Source organism: Hypanus sabinus, chromosome 9, assembly GCF_030144855.1.
Source record: "Hypanus sabinus isolate sHypSab1 chromosome 9, sHypSab1.hap1, whole genome shotgun sequence".
Taxonomy (NCBI): domain Eukaryota; kingdom Metazoa; phylum Chordata; class Chondrichthyes; order Myliobatiformes; family Dasyatidae; genus Hypanus; species Hypanus sabinus.
In genome coordinates, this window is record NC_082714.1 from 139,899,671 (window position 1) to 139,922,027 (window position 22,357).

The following is a 22,357-nucleotide window of genomic DNA, read 5'->3' on the forward strand; positions in this document are numbered from 1 at the left end:
GACCTCACTGGTAGGAATAAGATTATCTTGCAGTAACCAATTCTAGCCAAGAGACAAATGTTGGCTGGTAACCTGAAGAATTATGTATTTTTCTTTGAGTAATGCTTTACAATCTAATTCAGAGGACAATGAGCAATGGGTTTATAACATTGGACAACAAATTTTTTTGAAAGTGATGCTTCCTCAAATTTTCTTTAGCTATGATAGACCACTTAAAGCTGAACACGGCTATAATTTCAGACTACTTGTATCACATAGGAATTTGGAAAAACAAGAAATTAACTTTTACTGAATATAAAGCATTTAATTGAATAATGGTGCTAACACTTTGCAATAGTTCAACTAAACTAAAAATGTTTTATTGATTTGTTTTAGTTATATTCAGTGTCTGAGGCTTCTTGCTTAAGTGTTCAACAATAATCAGTCAGTACTGATGGATTCCAGTTGCCCTGATACGGATTCTCCATGACCAGAATGTCCTGGCAAAACCTTTCAACATGTTCGTCACGGACAACGCCAAGATTTGCAGGGCAGAAGTCTAACTGGGAATGCAACAAGTATGAGGAGTCCAGGCTTTATGTTGGTTGCCAATTTTGCAACTTAAGTAGAAATCATAGGCTTTCTTAATAAGAGAAGTCATGCTCCGTCTTTGAGATTTAAGTGTATACTTGCCAGAGATATAACAGAAAGTACCACAGCTGTTGCAACAATGGCAAGACATCTTGCTATCACAACTGCTCCTAAGAATAAAATTACTTCATTATAATGAGTAAACAGAATATGCTATGTGCGTAGAGCGTGCGCTTCAACGTGATCGCAAACTGATTATACATGTAAATGAAATGCTTAGAGCGATGTGTGCGTGATGCTTTTATAACCTTTTAAAAATTTGTCCTGCTATGCAGCAGCCCCGCCTAAGCATGCCTGGACAAGATAGAAAACTTTTCAGCTTACAGTGTGGGCAACATTTTAATTGACTTGAATTATGAATTGAAAGGCAATTACAAAATAAAGTGCGTGATAGGGAAATTTCACGGCAATTTTCATGACCAGCAGCCCAAAATCCATAAGGTACACCCAAAAGTATACAGGAAGCTAAATTTTTGTTCTCCCGTGTAATCAATTCCAAATAATTGAACCTTCAATGCAGCACTTACGGTGTAATAAAAACATTCAAAAGTTTACTATACAGAAGGAGGCCATTATGTCTCTGCCAGGTTTAAAAGAGCACTGCAGACTAATCGTACCTTGTAGCTGTAAATCTGTGCCCCTGAGTTCAACTACTGCACAGAGTCTTGCCATCTTCAGAAGTGTTCTGATGACTCTGCCATAGTTGGATGCATCAGCAAGGAAGATGAGGCTGAGCACAGGGCTACGATGGGAAACTTTGTCACATGGTGTGAGCAGAATCATCTGCAGCTTAATGTGAAAAAGACTAAGGAGCTGGTGGTAGACGTGAGGAGGGCTAAGGGACCAGTGACTCCTGTTTCCATCCAAGGGGTCAGTGTGGACATGGTGGAGGATTACAAATACCTGGAGAAACGAATTGACAATAAACTGGACTGGTTAAAGAACGCTGAGGCTGTCTACAAGAAGATTCAGAGCTGTCTCTATTTCCTGAGGAGACTGAGGTCCTTTAACATCTGCTGGACGATGCTGAGGATGTTCTACGAGTCTATGGTGGCCAGTGCTATTGTGTTTTTGCTGTTGTGTGCTGGGGCAGCAGACACTAACAGAATCAACAAATTCATTCATAATGCCAGTGATGTTGGGGGTGGAACTGGACTCTCTGATGGTGGTATCTGAAAAGAGGATGCTGTCCAAGTTGCATGCCATCTTGGACAATGTCTCCCATCCACTCCATAATGTACTGGTTAGGCACAGGAGTACATTCAGCCAGAGACTCAATCCACTGAGATGCAACACTGAGCGTCATATGAAGTCATTCCTGCCTGTGGCCATCATACTTTACAACTCCTCCCTCGGAGTGTCAGACACCCTGAGCCAATAGGCTGGTCCTAGACTAAGTTCCACTTGGCATAATTTACTTATTATTATTTATGGTTTTATATTGCTATATTTCTACACTATTCTTGGTTGGTGTAACTGTAACGAGACCCAATTTCCCTCGGGATCAATAAAGTATGTCTGTCTGTCTCTGTCTGAGTCTCATGGCTCTTCAAAAACATAATCATGCTGAAACTCTGCTTCTATCACCCTTTTAGGCTGTGTTCTCCAAACCCCAGAGGAAAAATTAGGGAAATAAATTCCTCCTCTAAGCAATCTACCACTTCCTTTAAATCTCTGTTCTCTAGTTTTTGGCCTCTGTTAGGCAAATGTATCCTTCCACGATGCTCTAAGTTTCCCATAGTTTTTGTATCTCAGTTAAATCTGCACTCAGCCGCTTCAGTTCCAAAGAAAAATAACCCAGCTTATCTGATCTTTTTTCATAGCTGCAGTATTCCAGCCATGACATTTTCCTGTTCTCCTCTGCACCTTCTCCAGTGAAGCAGGTTATTTCTGGAATGTGATGATGAGAATTATGTTCAAACTGCACCCTAAATTGATGTATATTGTTCAGGATTCAAGTTTATTTATCATTTGTACATTGAAACATACAATGAAATGTGTTTTGTGTTAACAACTAACTTTGGAACATAGAACATAGAATAGTACAGCACAGTACAGGCCCTTTGGCCCACAATGTTGTGCTGAATCTTAAAACCTGCCTCCCATATATCCCCCCACCTTAATAGAACATAGAATAAGAAGAACACCCTTAACTCCGAGTGACAGTGGTTTTTTAGCAGGCTTTCTCTTTACGAGGCTAAATTGCTAGCTCAACACTCAATCCGTGCTCAGCCCAGCACGGATGGAAAGCATGCAAGGGAGCCGGCTGGATTTGAATTCAAACTTGGGAGCTTTGCTCCAAAGTCCGGTGCTGATGCCACTACACCACTAGCTGGCTTGAAGAAGAATGCCCTTTACTCCTGATGGAGTCATCAGAGTGCTGTCATGACAAGCTTTTTGCACCAATCTTATTGGTGATTGCTCATCATGTGCATTATTGTAGCTGGATTCGAACTCAGGACCATTTGCTCCGGAGTCCAGCTGATGCCACTATGCCACCAGCCAGCCCTCAAGTGTTGCAGTACATTCCTGTGCCAACATAGTATGCTCAGCATGCTTGGCAGAGCAACACAGTCACAACAAGCAACAAAACAACAGCAGCAAAACAAGCCCCATTCCTCCCTCCAACCCACGCAGTCTTTTAACCGCAGGACAGACCTCCAGTCGACTTAGACTTACAGACATTGGGCTTTTACTTCCTAAGTGGATGTCGCAGTGAGTTGTGGACTTGGCTCTGGCCAATGAGCTTCGACTTCCATATTTCCAACCTGACCCTTGGCATCGATCCCAGGACATGCCAATCACTGAACACGAAGTCTCAAACTCCAGACTTGCTAATTTGCAAATTCAAGGTGTTCCTCCTGCCTGTATGGAACTCCGATTCTGGAGCTCACTGACTTGGGAGAGGCCTGCAGCCATTTTCTGCCAATCCAACATCCAACCACGAATGTCCCATGTCCATTTCAAAGGTTTCAAAGGTACATTTAATGTCGGAGAAATGAATACAATATACATCCTGAAATGTTTTTTCTTTGCAACCATCTACGAAAACAGAGTGCCCCCAAAGAATGAATGACAGTTAAATGTTAGAACCCCAAAGTCCCCCCCCCAGCTCCCCTTCCTCCTGTGCATAAGCAGCAGCAAGCACAATTCCCCCTTCCCCCCCCCCCGCCAGCAAAAGAAAAGCATCGGCACCCGCCACCGAGCACTCAAGCATGAGCAAGGCAACAGCAAAGACACAGACTTGCAGCTACCCCAAAGACTACCTGTTCATCTGGTATTCGAGATACCACAGGCTCTCTCTCTCCCTCCCTAATAAGGTAGAAAATGCTGTCTCTGTTTTCACAGCAAGAGGGGAGACATAACAAACAACTCGCTGGTTTATGATGTTAAAAGTCCATTGCGTCACTTTTTCCAAGCTTTGTGCTCAAAGATCCTGGCCTTCAAACACAGAGTAGACACTTAGACTCCAACCTGACCTCTAATTCCCCACATACCTGTTCCTAAATTCTAATTTGACCCCGAACTCACTTCTGTCGCTAAAACCATCCTTAAACTTAACTGATCAGCTTTGATTAATGAATGGCATACTGCACGCCTTTTTAACAAACTTATTACCCTTTTACCTCGAAGATCTTTGAACATTCCTTCTGTTCCATTGATTCCTCCACCCATTCAATATCTTTCCATTTATTGTACATATATTTGCATGCCTTGTTACACCACCTAACTGAATGACCTCACACATAATTTCTACTTACCATATTGCTGTCCAGTTTTCCTGCAATGTGAAGTTTTCCACTTCATTGCCAACCACTTGGCTGATTTTTGTATCTTCTGAGAATTCTTTATCACGTTCCCAAAATTAAATGATTAACCTCTATTACAAAAAACAAGGGACCAAGTTCTGAGCAGTGTGGAATCTCATTTGGCCTTCCAGTCATATAAATATTCCTCAACCTTTGCCCTTTGTTTCCTACCACTGAACCAAATTTGATACTGTATAGAGTCACAGAAAAGTACAGCACAGGAACAGGACCTTCAGTCCTTCCAGTCCTTGCTGACCTATTTAGATTGCCTAATCCCATTGTGCTGCACCAGGACTATAGCCCTCCACACTCCTAGCATCCATAATCAATCCAAACTTCTCTTAAATATTGAAATCTAGTTTGCGTGCACCACTTGAGCTGGCAGCTCATTTCACACACTGAATTAAGAAGTTTTTCCTTGTATTCCCCTTAAATTTTTCACCTTTCACCCTTAATCCATGACCTCTGGTGTAGTCCCACCCAACCTCAGAGGAAAAAGCCTGCTTGCATTTACCCTATCTATACCCCTCATTCTTTAGTATACCTCTATCAAATCTCCTCTCAATCTTCTGTGTCCTAAGGAATAAAGTCCTAACCTATTCAATCTTTCTTTATAACTCTGGTCCTCTAGACCCGGCAGCATTCTTGTAGATTTTCTCTGCACTCTTTCAACCTTACTTGCATCTTTCCTGTAGGCAGGTGACAAAAACTGCACACAATTCTCCAAATTAAGCCTCTCTAAAATCTTATTCAACTTCAACATAACATCCTATCTCCTGTATCTAATACTTTCATTTATGAAGGGCAACATGCCAAAAGCTGGCTTTATGACCCTGTCTAATTGTGATGCCACTTGCAGTGAATTATGGGCCTATATTCCCAGATCCCTTTGTTTTACTGTACTCCTCAGTGCCCTACCATTCACTGTGTATCGCTTGTCTGCTTTATTCCATGTACCATTTATCAGCCCATTTTTCCAGCTGGACATCATGATAGCCTTCCTCACTGTCTACTACACCCCCAACCTTGATGTCATCTGCAAATTTGCTGATCCAGTTAACTATGTTATCCAGAGAGTTGGTATCTATAATAAACAACAACAGAACCAGAACCGATCCCTGCAGTACTCCACTAGTCACACGCCTCCAGACAGAGAAGAAACCATCTACTACCACTCTCTGGCTTCTCCCACAAGGCCAATATCTAATTCAATTCAATCTCCTCTTGAATGCCGAGTGACTGAACCTTCTTGTCCAACCTCCCATGAAGGACCTTGTCAAATGCCTTGCTAAAGTTCATGCAGACAATATCCACTGTCTTGCCTTCATCCATTTTCCTGGTAACTTCCTCGAAAAATTCTATAAGATTTGTTGAACAAGATCTACTACACACAAAGCCATGCTGACTGTCCTTAATCAGTCCAGGTCTATCCATAGATTTTATGTTGGGTCCCTTCGAATACTTATCAATAATTGTCCCACTACCTGTTGTCACCAGGCTATAATTTCATGGTTTACAGTCGAACATCATTGGTTATCCTCCAATCCTCTGGTACCTCAACTATCACTAAGGATGATTTAAATATTTGTTAGGGCACTGGCAGTTACTGCACATGACTCCTGCAGGGTTTGAGGGAAAACCTTGTCAGGCTCTGGGGATTTTTTCACCTAAATTTGCCTCAGGACAGCAATCAACTCCTCTAATCTGTAGAGGGTCCACGAAGTTGATGCCGCTTTGCCTCACTTCTATCTCTTGAGTAAATACAGATGCAAAAAAATTCATTTAATACCTCCCCCATCTCTTGGCTCCGCACCTGGATTACCGTTCTGAACTTCCAAAGGATAAATTTTGTCCCACTTATCAATCCCTTAGAATTCTCCTTCACATTGTCTGCGAGGGAAACCTCATGTCTTCTTTTAGCCCTCTGATTTCTTTCTTAAGTGTTATCTTGCATTTCTTGTACTTCAATAACTACCTTATTTGTTACTATCTGCCTATACCTGCTATGCACCTTCTTTTTTTTCTTAACCAGGACCTCAATAGCTCTTAAAAACCAAGGTTCACTACACTTGTTAGCTCTACATTTTATTCTGACAGGCACATATAAGTTTGAACTCTCAAAATTTCATTTTTGAAGGCTCCTTCGCCAGAAAACAGCCTGTCCCAATCCACACTTAACAGATCCTTTGTGACGTCATCAAAATTAGCCTTTCTCCAATTTAGAATCTCAACCCGTGGACCAGACCTATCTTTTTCCATCATGAGTGAATCTGCAAATGCTGGAAATAAATTAAAAACACAAAATGCTGGCAGAACTCAGCAGGCCAGACAGCATCTATGGGAGGAGGTAGTGACGTTTCGGGCTGAAACCCTTCATCAGGAGTGAAGTAACATGAGATGGTCGAGGGGGGATAAGAAGTGGGGGGAGGGATAAAGTAGAGAGCTGGGAAGTGATAGGCTGAAGGGAAATGGGCTGGGGGAAGGTGGAGAATTATGGGAAATAAAAGAGAAAGGTAGGGCTGGGGGGAGAGATTATAGTGAGGGGGGAAAAAAGAAAGAGAAAGAGAACCAGACTAAAATAATAGATAGAGATGGGGGTGAGGGTGCGGGACAGGGGTATCAACGGAGGTCGGTGAGTTGGATGTTCATGCTGGCAGGAAGGAGGCTATCTAGGCGGGAGATAAGGTATTGCTCCATCGACCTGCGTGTGGCCTCATCTTGACGGTAGAGGAGGCCATGGACAGACATATCGGAGTGGGAGTGGTCTGTGGAATTGAAGTGTGTGGCCACCGGGAGATCCTGCCACTGCTGGAGGACTGAGCGCCGGTGTTCGGCGAAACGGTCTCCCTGTCTGCGGCGGGTCTCCGCAATGTATAAATGGCCACATCGGGAGCACCGGGTACAGTATATCACCCCAGTTGACTCGCAGGTGAAGTGGTGCCTCACCTGAAAGGACTGTCTGGGCCCTGGGATGGTGGTGAGGGAAGAAGTGTGGGGGCAGGTGTAGCACTTCTTCCGTTTGCAGGGATGAGTGCCCGGAGGGAGGTCCGTGGGGACGGATGGGGGGGATGAATGGACAAGGGAGTCGCATAGGGAGCGATCCCTGCGGAAAGCCGAGAGTGGGGGGGAGGGGAAGATGTGGTTGGTGGTGGGATTATCCGTTGATACCCCTGCCCCCCACTCTTACCCCCATCCCTATCTATTATTTTAGTCTGGTTCTCTTTCTCTTTCCCCCCCCCCCCTCACTATAATCTCTCCCCCCAGCCCTACCTTTCTTTCTCTTATTTCCCATAATTCTCCACTTTCCCCCTAGCCCATTTCCCTCCAGCCTATCACTTCCTAGCTCTATATCTCTCCCCCCACTTCTTATCCCCCCTCGACCATCTCATGTTACTTCACTCCTGATGAAGGGTTTCAGCCCGAAACATTGTTATTACCTCCTCCCATAGATGCTGTCTGGCCTGCTGAGTTCTGCCAGCATGTGTTTTTGTGTTTTCTATCTTTTTGCATGTTTACTTTGAAACTAATGGCATTGTGATCACTAGGTGCAAAGTTTTCCCCTACACAAACTTCTGACACTTGCCCTGTCTCATTCCCTAATAGCAGATCAAGTGTTGCACTCTCTCTCATTGGGACTTCTGTTACTGGTTAAGGAAACTTTCCTGAACAAATGTGACAAACTCTATCCCATCTGGTCTTTTACAGTATGGGAGTCCCAGTCAATATGTGGAAAATTAACATCACCTAGTATAACAACCTTATGTTTCTTGCAACAGTCCACGATCTCTCTGAAAATTTCTTCCTCTAGATCCCATGGTCTGTTGAGTTGTTCGTAACATAGCCCAATAATGTGGCCATGCCTTCCATATTTCTCAGTTCAAGTTGTAATGCCTCACTAGCTGGGTTCTCCAGTCTGTCCTGACTGGGCACTGCTATAACATTTTCCCTGACATGTAACACCAGCCCTCCTCCTTTAATCCATCCTGCTCTGTCATGTCTAAAAGAACAGAACCCCAGAATATTGAGCTGCTGGTCCTGCCCTTCTTGCAACCAAATTTCACTAATGGCTACAGTGTCATAATTCCAGCTGTTGATCTGTACCCTGAGCTCATCTGCTTTTCCTATATACTCCTTGCATTGAAATATACTCAGCTCTGGACACTAGTCGCACCATGTTCAACCTTTTGATTTCTGACTTTGTCTGAGGTCTTACCAACATCTGTCTCCACAACCTCTCCCACTAACTGCTCTGACACTCTGGTTCCCATCCCCCTGCAATTCTAGTTCAACCCCACTGTGCAGCACTAACAACCTTCCTGTCAGGATATTAGTCCCCCTCCAGTTCACATGCAAATTGTCTCTTCTGTACAATTCCCACCTTCCCTGGAATAGAGTCCAATGATCCAAAACTCTATGCCCTCCCTTCTACTTCCACTCCCTAGCCACATTATAATCTTCCTATTTCTGGCCTCACTAACATGTGGTACAGATAGCGATCCTGAGGTCACAATCCTGGAGTTCCTGCCCTTTAACCTAGCTCCTAACTTCCTGAACTCTCTTTGCAGATCCTCATAACTCTTCTTACATTTGACATTGGACACTACATGGACCACGACCTCTGGCTGTTCCCCCTCCCACTTAAGAATACTGAGGACTCAATCTGAGATGTCCTGGACACTGGCACCCGGGAGACAACATACCATCTGTGAATCTCAATCTTGTGCACAGAACCTCCTTTTTGTTCCCCTGGCTAACAAATCCCCTATCATCACAGCTTGCCTCTTCTCCCCCTCCCCTTTCCCTTCTGAGAGTCAGACTCAGTGCCAGAAATCTGACTGCTGTGACTTTCCTTTGCTAGGTCATCCCCTCTCCCCTCAACAGTGTTCAGAGTGATATACCTGTTGTTGGGGAGTTGGGGTGGGTGGCCACAGGGTACTCTGCACTGGCTGTTTCACCCTTTTCCCCTTCCTGACTGTCATCCAGTTTCCTGTGTACTGCACCTTGGTTGTCACTACCTCTGTGTATGTCCCATCTATCACCCCCCTCAAACTCCGAAATGATCCAGAGTTCATCTAGTTCCAGGTTCAACTCCTTAATGCGGATTGTTAAAGCTGCAGCTGGATGCTCTTCTTGCGGGTGTAATCATCAAGAACACTAGAGATCTTCCTGCCTTCCCACATCCTGAAAGAAGAGCCTGGCATCACTACTGTTCTAACCGAACAGATATAAAGAAGGAAGAACAATAAATAGTGGGGGTAGGTGGGAGGGGAACTGTACCTATTGCTTTTTTGTCTTCTCCGATTGAAGCCTCAGACTGCTGAAGGCTCAGAATCTCCACTCTAACTCTAACAACTCCAACAATGGCCACTTGTTAATGCTGATTGGCCATTGCTTAAAGCTGCAAACTTTCACGAGTCACTGCCTTTCCTAGTTAATCGGCATATTTGAGGCTTCTACGTCTTCTCAGGCTTCCAGCCTCTGATTGAGCACTGTTCAAAGCTGTAAGCTGCTGCGAGTCGCATGCTTTTCTACTCAGTCAGTGAACCTGAGCGAGCTAAGTTTTCTCAGGCTTTGACCTCTGATTGAGCAAACTGCAATGATATCTGAAGTTGCTCAGACAGGTCTTCCTTTGTCGGTACAGAAATCCCTTTAACTAATGTTAAAAGCAGAGGTGTCTTAATAGTACCGAGTTTGTGCCATGATGGTCAGAGGTTGCATCCTTGAGCTCTGGTTTATGTCAGCGAGGGAGGAAATAATCACTGAGTGAATAATGATGTCAAAAATGTGTGTGCGCTTCAAGAAGAAAATCATTGATTGACTTTATTTCTTCCATCCTTCACATACATGAGGAGTACAAACCTTTACGTTACGTCTCTGTGCAATCATAGTAATTTATAATAAATAGAACAGACAACGTAATATAGAGTACACTCAAATCAGTATGAGTTAATCAGTCTGATGACCTGGTGGAAGAAGCTGTTCCGGAGCCTATTGGTCCTGGCTTTTTTGCTGCAATACTGTTTCTCAGATGGTAGCAGCTGGAATAGATTGGGGTTGGGGTGACTCTGGTCCCCAATGATCCTACGGTCCCTTTTTACACACCTGTCCTTGCAAATGTCCTGAATCGTGGGTAGTTCACAAATACAGATACGCTGGGCTGTCGGCACCACTCTCTGCAGAGTTTTGGACCTTGGCACCCGGGAGGCAACATACCATCTGGGAATCTCATTAAGCGACATACAGTTCCTATACTAGGCAGTGATGCAGCCAGTCAGGATGCTCTCAATTGTTCCTCTGTAGAAAGTTCTTAGGATTTGGGGGCCCATACTAAACTTCCTCAACCATCTGAGGCACTGTTGTGCCTTTTTCACAACATAGCTGGTGTGTACATACCACGTAAGGTCCTCGGTGATGTGGATGCCGAGGAACTTAAAGCTGTTTACCCTGTCAACCCCAGATCCATTGATGTCAATAGGGGTTAGCCCATCTCACTCCTCTTGTAATCCTCAACCAGCTCCTTTATTTTTGCAACATTGAGGGAGAGGTTGTTTTCTTGATACCACTGTGTCAGAGAGATGACTTCTTTTTTGTAGGCCCCCTCATTATTGTTTGAGATATGGCCAATCAATGTAGTGTCATGATACCAAATGTGAACAGAACATGGGAGTGTCAGGTCGCACTTTGTGTAAGATACAATTTCACAAGGAATTAATGCTAGCAGAATTTATTTTGGGTGTTAATAATACTTGTCCATTTATCTATTCACTCACTTTCTTATCTCTTTCCATAAATGCCTATTGATCTTCTGTTGAATTATGGCTTTGTTTCTGTTTCCCTTTGTTATATCTTTATATTGTGGTTAACATTTTATATATTCTGCCAAGTCTTTAACTTAAAACAAAGTCTGGTTTGGAAGTATTATCAGGACGATTTCTTTAAATTTTGCACTTGGTGTTAATTTTCTTTCTGGAGAGCATATAGGTGAAATGAAAACTTGGCTAAATTGTGTTTCAGTTTGCATCTTTGTTCTGAATATTCATTTGAATCTATTTTGCTGTTTATATAGTCTGGTAAAATTTAGGCTAATAAAAATGGCATCTTATTAGGTAACTGAACAACTTTGGTAGGATTGTATCTAGTAAGAGGATTTACACCAATTATTTTCCATTGCTCATTACCTGGAATAAATTGAAAAGTGGTCTTTATAGCCACTTCAGAAAGAGAAATTCCCAGAAAATTAGCGTGCAAATCATTGCTGGAATTAGTAGATCAACTTCAAGCAACTAGGCACATTCTGTGTAAAAAGTAGTTAGATTATTCTCCAAGTCCTTATTCAAAAATTCAGAGATGCTTTAAAAGACCTGTGCCTTAAATATATCCAGTGAGTTGGGCTCTACTGCCCTCTATGGCAACAAATTACACAGATTCACAACCATCCAGCTGAAGGAGTTACTTCTTATTCCAGTTTTAAAGGGACATCCCTTTATTCTGAGACTATGCCCACTGATTCTTGACTCCCCCCCCCCCCCCCCCCAGGCCAAAGGAAGCATTCTTCTCAATGAGCATTCTGTATCTAATATGTTTCAATGAGGTCCCTCCCTATCCTTCTGATCTCCATCGAGTACCTGCCCAAAGACATCAGATGCTCCTCATTTTTCAAGTGAGATCTTTTTAAGTTATCACCTCAGAGTGCACTGTCTGCAGAGTATCAACATTCATGTTATCTCCATTTGTAAGTGAGGTTTTGCAAATGAAAGATCTGTATTGCAAATAAATGATAATTAGATCATAGATCTCATTCAGAATATAATAATTCAAAGAAGGGGACGTTAAGCATTGATGAAATTATTTGGTCAATCAGTAGAAAAATTAATAGCTATCTATCTAAGTCTATGTTGAAACATCCTTTTAATGTTGTGTGATAAATTCTGAATATGACAATGTGGCCTTTATTCGTTCATACTCTTGCATTCATGGTTGGTCTGGAGGCTGCATTCTAACCAAACTTCTCTCTTATCTGGAGTTTGTAGAAATCATTGGCTAGTTTGGCACTGAAAGAGGCCAATTAGTCCATGTCATCTCATTTTAAGAGCACTTTAGTTAATCCTAATACTCAAATTCTGTTGATGATGCCATCATAATGAGTTCAATATGTTGTTGTTAATTCAGCATTCCGAAGAGCTACACACCTGTGATGATTAATTTTGTATCTAACACAAGTTATCAACTCCTACAGATTGCTAGCAGCAGATCTGGAATGCCATTCCCTTCTAATAACCGGGGTACTCTGGAAGAACAGATTAAGCCTATGCTTGACTGGGCATTTGGTGGTTTCCAACCAAAAGGTTATGAAGGAATAAAGCCCAAACACAACTCAGGTAACAGACTGACAACAAAAGCTGATCACGTTGCCGTTCCTACAGTAACTAAAGAATATGATGCATATAAGCCACCTAAGCTAATAAAGGTATTTTTATCATTATTCGGTTAAACTTTTCAATGTTTGGTTGAAAATTGATTTAAAAAACACAGATTATTTGTCTGAATAAGAATTTACCAAAAGAATGTGCAGGTTTGAACGGTGAAGTCTGAGGGGTATTCATTAGAAGCTAATGAATAGCTTTACATCCCAAGTCATTCAACTTTAGGATTTCTGTTATCCTTAGTATGATTTTTGTACAATATTTATTTGCATGAAGTAGCATTTTTTCACATTAAATCTTCAAATATTCGTCAGGGACTGATACTGCAGGTGGAGCCCCTGTTGAGGTCTGTGTCCCCGAATGCTATCCTCCAACAAAGAAACAGAAGACAAGTTTCTATAAAAGCAAAGAAGGAGCTGAAGACGAGCACCGAGGGAGAGGTAAAGAATGCCTTATGATGATGAATCAGTTTGCTAAATGCATTTTTTTCACTTAGCACCTAACAAAATCTTCTTTTTGTTTCATAGAAAAAATTTTCTTTCAAGTTACGTCAAATAATAAAAGCATTGAAGGTAATGTTTCTGTTTTATGAACTTGATCAATAAAGCATCTTTTTTTTGCCATTGAGGTTGCACGATTTAGTTGAGCTGGAAAACTGATAGGTTCGTAATCGTACAGCATAGAAACAAGCTGTTCAGCTCACTGAGACCATTTACACCAATGCCATTTTATTCTTCCCACATATTCAGCAACTCGCACTAAATTTTACCACTCACCTACAAAGTTGGGGTAATTTATAATAGCTAATTACCCTGCCAACCCCATCATGTATGTAGGATAGGGGAGGAAAACCATGTGATCTCAGGGAGAATATCCCAACTCCTCACAGAGAGCACAGAGGTCAGGATTGAACTTAGTTGCTGGAGATGGGAAGCAGCAGGTTCATTCTGCTGCCAAGTGAATAATTTCACAGTTATATTAAGAAGAGAAATGTTCCTATTATCACATTTTGTGATTGTAATGTTAAATATAGAATAGCTAAGTTTCAGCAGCTGTACCTTAGGCAGTAAACCAGAACTTGCTTTTATTGGTAAAAGATTAACATGTACCATTGATCCCTGAAGAAATCTCTCCCCAGATTTTATTTTTATGTGGTGAATGGTCTGTTGCTGTTAGACAGCAGTTTACTTTGGAACCGAACACATGAGCAAACTGGAAATAAGAAGCTGAAATATTATACTTATCATATATAAACTTTCGGAAAAGAAAGGTGGAATCCATTAAAAGTTGAAGTATTTGTGTAAAAGACTTACAATGTACAGTATAAAAATATTGTCTTTTAGGTCCAGATAGTTTCAGGCAGTATTTATGCCTTAAGTACACTGTTAAAAGCTCCTTTAGACCTTACAAAACTAAATGTTTGGTTTTCAAGGTATCTTACAGCAGGATCATTTTATAAATTGCTTAACCACACCAGTTGTGAAAGTGATATCCTGTGCAAGTGTACAAAAGGACAGAATGCAAATGTGCTATTTTCACATCCATCTGTATTTGTGAGGTCACCGTATAATGATGGGTAATGTAATCTCTTCCATCAAAACTATCACGTCTTGCTCTTTGAGCCTAATTGTAAATGGGTAACAATACCAGATTTATTATTAAGACCAGTTAAAATTCTTCTGTAATATAATTGATTCGTTAACATCTGAAACAGATAATATAGGCTTGGCACATTTAATTAATATGCAATGCCAACAAAGCATTGGGTGCTCTACTTGCACTGAAGGTCACATAATGTGTATAGTGTTGGTTTCATCCCAGCACATAGTGTGTGTGTCACAGTGCCAGTGCTACGAAGCTGGGTTTTGTTAATAACTGTGCAATGCCAGTTGATTGACTTCAGACTGCACCTGTTTTCTGAGCAAATGATTTGGGGTCAAATTGCCTGATTCATTGTTTGATATGGAAGGGGATGTTAATGAAAAGTAATTCCATTTGAAGGAGTAAACTACCCAACAATAACTAATCCATCTTAATCTTTATGGATGCATTTTATACTATTAATTAGCTTTGCTTTGAGTATTCTTTCCCCAAATAATATGACATGCACTGTAATTGGGCGATTGTTTCAGCAGGTAGAGATCATCTTCTAATTAACTACTTCCACATTCAAAACTGTCCTCCTGTTAACCATCTGGACAGTAAAAGCTCCCAGTAGCTCAGTGACAAAACCATATTGGCACAGAAAAGATTTCAGTTAATTGCCCTTTTCCATATAAGGTCATCTCTAGTTTTCTGTGCATGTGGCTGAGAATTCTGATAACTTAATAGGGTACCTGGATGTGGAGAGATCAAACAACACAATTTAAAAAAAATACCTTCCATATGGATTTCAGATCAATGTGGGTCCCAAGTGAATAATGTGTTAAGATTATAAATAGAACTAAATGGATTGCAGAGAAAAGTTAAAAATGCAGGTTTACATGGGGAAGTAGTGGACTTGTGTAAGGATGATTTTTGAACCAAGGTCACTGATTATGAAAATTTAAACAATACCAAGGATCTGAGAGAAATTTGTCTTAATTCTGATCCAGAAAACTAATAATTTATGGCTTGTTGGTGAAGGGCTAGATCTGACAATGTGATACAAAACAACTCAGGTTGCTGATTTCATTCATTTATAATACCATCCAGTTCACTAAAGATGAAACTCGGTTTCCTAAATCAGATTTTTTCTATCAGTTTGTGAATTGTAATGAGAAGGCAATAACATTCAACAGAGAAACACTAGGATTGAGTATAATTCTCCAGTTAGATTTGACTTGGTTCTAATGAGACCAACATTGCTGATTTGATTTGTAGAGGAAAGTAATTTATTCAATTTGGTTGATGTAAAGTCTGGTAGTTGTAAAGCAGTGTGATTTTGCACATAACCATGCTTATAAGTGGAAAAATTGTTAGAGCAACACGTAATTTTGTCTGTCGGTGGAAAGTCAAATTGGGTGCAAATGACCAGTTGGGCAAACTGACCCTGTCAGTTTTCCATGATGGATTGGGTTAAAATAACAAACATGTTTTGATGGGATGCTTTCGTCTGGCAAAAGAATTTTGTAGAAACTGAGAATTGCTATTCATTTTATAAGATCTTTATTACCATTTATATAAAAGAATAATAAAGATCTTTTAAGAACAGATCACCACTTTCAGCATCTATAAAATATTTATTAACATCAAATAAGCATGACTGTGTTAGTGATATAGATACATGGTTCTAATACATATCCTTACTTTTGATTAGAATTTTGTCTTGCTTGTGGCAGCATTAGAGTCAGCACTTTCCATCCACTGTTTGAAGGTGGTCTGTGTTCTGTTTGCAAGGTGAGTGTGTGTACATTTTTGGAATTACGCTATTGTATTAGGCTGCTGTTGGGACAGAACAAAAGCCACAGATTAATATAATCTTTGTGCCAAGCATATGCATTGATCAGGGATATTAAAAGCTTGCCTTTGGTTTTCACCCAGCACATTTCCTGAATGCAGTCATTATCTTGAAGGACAAATGATCATTTTTGAATTGAATGATGAGCTATTTTAGTTCAGCCTCATTCCTTCTTTCTCTTTGAACATTCACACCTTCTGACAGGATTAATGGACAATAAATACTCCCTATATTTCACCCACTAGGTTCTAGGATGTATGATTAGGTGCAACAATGATTCTATCCTTTCTTCTGCAGTGACTGGAGTACATGATTCATCACAGCAAAAAAGTGGTGATATTACAAAGCTATCTAGATAGCTCAGCAAAAGACAGAATGGGGTATATTCTATTCTTCATCCCTATTGAACCTGCCTAAGTTTAAACTAATGATTGAAATTCAGGTGGTTCCAAAAATGGGCAGGTAATCCAATTTGTTTCCTGCAGTTTAAACATCCCTGTAGTGTTTATTTGATAACAAACCAAAATTGCTCAGAGACTAAGCAATCTTGTAATGATAAAAGACTAATGAAACTAAAACTGGTGATATAACAAAATAAGTGGTCTAAGCATTACTTAAACATTAGTAATCATTCCCCCTGCTCTAACTAGAATAAAACTGAACTAAAGACAAAACGTGATTACATAACTATACTCTTTGCTTCTGCCATGTCCCAACACACCTGATAAATTACCCATAATAAATGTGCAACACAATATACAATCTAGACAGACAGAATATATATCCATGGCTCCTGCAATCTTACTCAAGGCACAATCCATGCCTGTTGACCTCAAGCTTGGCAGACTCCTATTACCAGAGTTATAACTGCAACAAGGTCAACATTTATTGCACTGCTTTGAAATTAATGGGCTGTATCCTGTGGGTGCTTTGCTATTTAAACAGCAAAAAGTGTGGGACGAATGCTCCAGACTCGAGGAGAAATTAATAAACTGAAATATCTTTACCCATTGTTTATATTTTTGGGGTAGGCCCCGTTGTCTCTCAGACAAAATCATCAGAATTAAGAGTGTTTTGAGCCAGCAAGGTAGACTTTCTGCATCCCAACCAGAGAATTATGGATATGGGAAGTTCACAGTTGGAACTCTGGTTGGCAAAGCTGAGCAAACAAGATAGCACAAGTTTTCTTCACTCTTTACAATGGTTTCCGAAAAGAAGTGTGATTTTCCAGAATTATGACAAAATAATAAATTACAGTACTTTCTGTTTCTAAATGAATGACTTACTTTAAATATCATCACCAAAATAATTAATAGATTGGAATAATCTCAATTATTTATGAAATATTGGCATTTTTGTCATTGACAAAGCTCCTGTCACTATTCCAAGTGGATGCCTCAGTAGCACTGCTACTTACTCTTAAATACACAGAGATATCTTGAGCATTCCTTTAAGTTGATTCTCCTGTTGATAGTGTCATAATACAAGTAGCTGTTCACCTGTTTCTACAAGCAAAACAGTGGAGCCAACCACAAGTCACAGCAAGTGGATAGAAAATTATTTTTGCCAACATTTTCTGGAACTTCTTTCTCTACATATTGTGTGCTCTAACAGAAACATACCCTTTGGAGGCCCAGAAGAATGAATCGGCTCCTACTGGTGCCATTTACCAGATACAGTGCAACAACTTTCTGAAAAGGAAGAGGAAGACAACAAACCCAATAGGAATGCTGAACTAAATCAATTACCAATCTGACTTGGAAATGTATCAGTTCAGTTCTTTTATTCTTTCTCAGTGCTTCCATTAAATAGCATTGTGGAATACTGTCACCATGAGAAAAGTTGACTATCATCTTAACTAGGCAGCTGGGATAACAATAAAGATTGGGCCCATCAATGATACCCACGTTGTGCAAATAGTCTAAAAAATGATTAATATCAAACCTTACATTCACATATTAAAATAGTTGACCTTTTATGTACATATTATCCTTGGATATCATCTCATTTATTGGCATATTGCAGGATATCTACCTGGAGACTTCATACATGTATGATGATGATGGTTACCAATCATATTGTACTGTGTGTTGTGGTGGCCGAGAAGTATTACTGTGTGGGAATGCAAACTGCTGCAGGTATGGCAACTGTATAAACTCTAGAGCTGTTTTTTGGATGATTGTCAGTTTCACTCATGCCCAGTACCAAGTCCATATATTAGTATGACCCTTAGAGATTTCACTAGTATGACTGCATCACGAACTCCAATTAAATTTTTGACCCAGATTGAAGATTAATTATTTCTCAGCCACTGATCAAAAATATCCTCCCCATGTTTCACAATATGAATTCTACATCAGGGAAACAAAAGCAGATGGAGCATTTAGTACACTTCTTTTCAGTCCACAAAGTTATTCAGCTGCTTTTCACTTTAATTGCCCATCCCTCTGACCCCACTACTCTTCACTGTTCCAACAAAGCCCTCTGTCTCATTCTTTAAAATCTTAACTGCATCTCCTCCTGTTCACACCCTACCCAGGCATACCTTCTGGCAAAAAACTTTCAACAAACATTTTCACTACTTCTGTCATTCAGTCTCTCCTGTTCTCCACATTTCCTTTTGAATTTTTTCCCACTTTGCAACTTATAACAACTTTTAAACCTTTCCCAGTTTCAATGAAAGATCTTTCATTTACATTGTTACAGGCTGTCTCTTCACAAATGTTAATTGACCTGCAGAACATTCCCAGTATTTAATGCTTTTTATTGCAAATTTTCACCATCTGCAGATTGTACATCATTGCCTCATGATCTGTCTTTTTATTTTGGGAGTCTTCACTGGGATTATTCACTGTGTTTCCCTAATAATTCCAAGAAATAGGTAAACTTCTGAAATTAATAGCCTTTATTATCAGTAACCATAATGTGGTTAGAATCAAAAGTAATACATTTGCCTTTTATTGTTTTTATTTGTTTCTCCAAATTAGAGATGATTCAGTTAGCCTCTGTATGGTTTTCTTTGTTTAAATATTTATTGTTATAAAAAAGAGTGCACTTTGTCACTCCCTCATTGTTACTTATTTATCTTGAATCAATTTAAAAACAACATGGATTATACAGCATTAATTTTTCCAATCATACTTCCACTGCTACCATCCTTTCCACTTTTCATAAGGTACGGGAACTAAATTTCAACAGTTTCTTACAACTCAGTGTTTTTCTTCCATTCAAAGGAGTCAGTGTTATGTTTCGGGTCAAATTGTAGGTGGTTAAAATCCTCCAGGGCTTATCTTTAATGCCCCCCCCCATATTTATGCATTTCTCCTCTTCTGAAATCTTGTGCATCCTAATTTTCTATGCCATTGATGGCGGTGCCTTCTGTCTAGATTTCCCTTATTGAAGTCTTCTACCTCTCCTTTAAGATGCTTGTTATAATTAGACAATGAATTCTACTTTTGTATTCCAATCCTATAGGTTTAAAGACCAAAATGCAATGAGTCAGTTTAATTATTATTGCTATCTAATCATATTATTTTAATATATATTTAAGTATATTCAAACCAGTTTTAACATCTCAATCAATTCTAATCTGATTCTAAAATGCACCTTACACTTAATTAACAGTAATCCATGTTCATGTTTTACTACTTCTTCAAATGTTTTCAGCTGATTGAAGTTGAGATTCTGGTTATATCATTTACAAAGCCTCCTCTTTCTATCTTTTGCAAACATAAATATGTAGTGCCCTATATTTGAAATGATGTTAGTTAGGCAATTACCTATTTTTGTGTCTAGATGCTTTTGTGTGGACTGCATAGATATTTTGGTGGGTCCAGGTGCTTCTGAAGAAGCCAAGGTACAAGATCCTTGGCGATGTTACATGTGCCTTCCATACGAAAGCTATGGAGTTCTGAGAAGACGCAGTGACTGGACCATGAAGCTTCAAGCATTTTTTGCCAGTGACAATGGCCAAGAATATGTAAGTAGCTCAGTTTCTTCTGCTGAGATGGAATATTCATATATGAAATTATTTCTTGTTGAATTAAATCTGTGTAAGACAGATTGTAAAGTATTGCAAAAAATAGAATACTAAGCTTCTCCAGTGCAGTTACAACATTGACATTTACACAACAGTGAAGGTGTCCAAAAGACAGAACGAATCCATTCTGATAAATATTGATTTCTCTCACATTCAGTAATTTCCCTCTTCCCCCTTCTCTCTTCTCCAGTTCCTCACACTGGCTTCCCTCTTCTCTTCTTACCTGCCTGTCATCTCTCCCGGTGCCCCTCCTTCTTCCCTTTCTCCCATGGTCCACTTTCCTCCCTTCTTCTCTCAGGCCTTTACCTTTTCTACCTATCACCTCCCAGCTTCTGGGAGAGGAGGAGATGGTGGGGGAGAGAAGAGAGAGATAGAGATGGGGGAAGGGGAGGAGGGGGGAGAGAGAGAGACAGAGAGAGAGAAAAATGAAAGTGAACTGGTGCGAATTAGCAATGGACAACATATGCTTTCCTTGCCAACCACGCCGAGCTCTGGAAAATTAAATACAGGTGGCCCCCCGTTTTTCGAACATTCGCTTTACGAAAGCTTACTGTTACGAAAGACCTACATCAGTACCTGTTTTCGCTAACCAAAAAGGATTTTTGCTTTTACGAAAAAGAGATGCCTGCTTTATATGTGTGTTTACCCTGAAAAGGCTAACGTGACCGTGAAGCCTTGTGCAGGCAGTTGTGTGCGCATGTTTGTACGAGCGCATGCGTGTACATGAAGGCGTATACGTGCCGATATTTTTTTCTACAAATTGATTTTGGCTTGCTGTCGTACTGATTTTGATAAGTGAAACTACACTGTAAATACAATATTTCTACTTTGTATAGGCTGTATATTTATCATATCATTCCTGCTTTTACTATATGTGTTATTTTAGGTTTTATGTGTTATTTGGTATGATTTGGTAGGTTGTTTATTGGGTCTAGGAACTTTCCCCTTATAAATTAATGGTAATTTCTTCTTCGCTGTATGACATTTCGGCTTATGGTTTCATAAGAACGCTCTACCTTCGGATAGCGGGGGAATCCTGTAAATGAAAATCAGCTCTGAGTGTTTTAGTGGAATAACTTATGTGACTTTATCATCTGAAAACAGAAATAAATCTTGCCATTCTATGAACACAATATACATCATATCATTTCAACATTATAGAAAATATTTTTATTAAATACCAAAGAGAAATTTGATACAATTTCTTATCAGCACTTTCATGCTGGAAATGTGTTTTTACAGTAATTTACAATAGGCAAATAATCTCCTAATGCATAATAATTGAAGGTTTACAAATATAATAGAAGCTGGGAAACAATTTTACCTCAAACTAGTTGCCTGGTTTTGTATGAAGTACTGAGAAAGAAGTGATATTGACAAATTATATGTAAATGTAAGAATAACATTTACCTTACTAATGTTTGCTTTAATAGGAATCTACTGAAAGCTAAATTGCAATTATCCTGCTATATCCTATCACAATTGAACATTTGCAATTTTTTTTATTCCAGGATCCACCTAAAATTTATCCAGCAGTACCTGCTGAGAATAGAAAACCAATTAAAGTTCTGTCCTTGTTTGATGGGATAGCAACAGGTAAAACTCCAACAATGTTATAATGTAGTCTGCAGAGTAGAAATGCATTTTAGTAAATATGGCACCGAATTTCATGATTACTATGTGCAAATTATTTATTAATGAACATATATCAGAATTTTGTCCAGTCATTAGGTAGAAATGCAGATGAAGGCTCTAGAAATGCTGAAAAGAATGCAAATGAGACTGTCACAAATATCTACATTCCAAGTGATTGAGATTGTAATTATATAATTGTATGATATCAGAACATGGACTATTTAGACTTTGAGAGATATCCTCAACAGAAAGGATTCAAGGTTAAATGTTTAAATATGGTTTAATGAGCAGAATCTATGTAACTAATTTTAAAGTTGCATTGCAAGTATGAGGTACACATGATAGTTATGAACTAATTGTTGTGCATTGAAGTGCAAACTAG

General features: G+C 39.8%; 1 protein-coding gene and 1 long non-coding RNA gene across 2 annotated transcripts in view; one reads left to right on the forward strand and one right to left on the reverse strand.

Annotated features, from left to right (window-relative positions):
- Nucleotides 1–22,357, forward strand: part of dnmt3bb.1 (DNA (cytosine-5-)-methyltransferase 3 beta, duplicate b.1) — a 217,953-nt gene that overhangs the window by 148,124 nt on the left and 47,472 nt on the right. The window contains exons 9-15 of the mRNA XM_059980697.1: nt 12,676–12,817; nt 13,177–13,302; nt 13,390–13,434; nt 16,161–16,240; nt 18,327–18,439; nt 20,097–20,280; nt 21,852–21,936. Of these exons, the coding sequence (XP_059836680.1) occupies nt 12,676–12,817; nt 13,177–13,302; nt 13,390–13,434; nt 16,161–16,240; nt 18,327–18,439; nt 20,097–20,280; nt 21,852–21,936 (775 nt within the window). The remainder of the gene's footprint in view (nt 1–12,675; nt 12,818–13,176; nt 13,303–13,389; nt 13,435–16,160; nt 16,241–18,326; nt 18,440–20,096; nt 20,281–21,851; nt 21,937–22,357) is intronic.
- The window catches only part of LOC132399859 (uncharacterized), a 96,099-nt gene that overhangs the window by 21,344 nt on the left and 52,398 nt on the right, over nt 1–22,357 (reverse strand). The gene's annotated exons all lie outside the window — the stretch shown is intronic.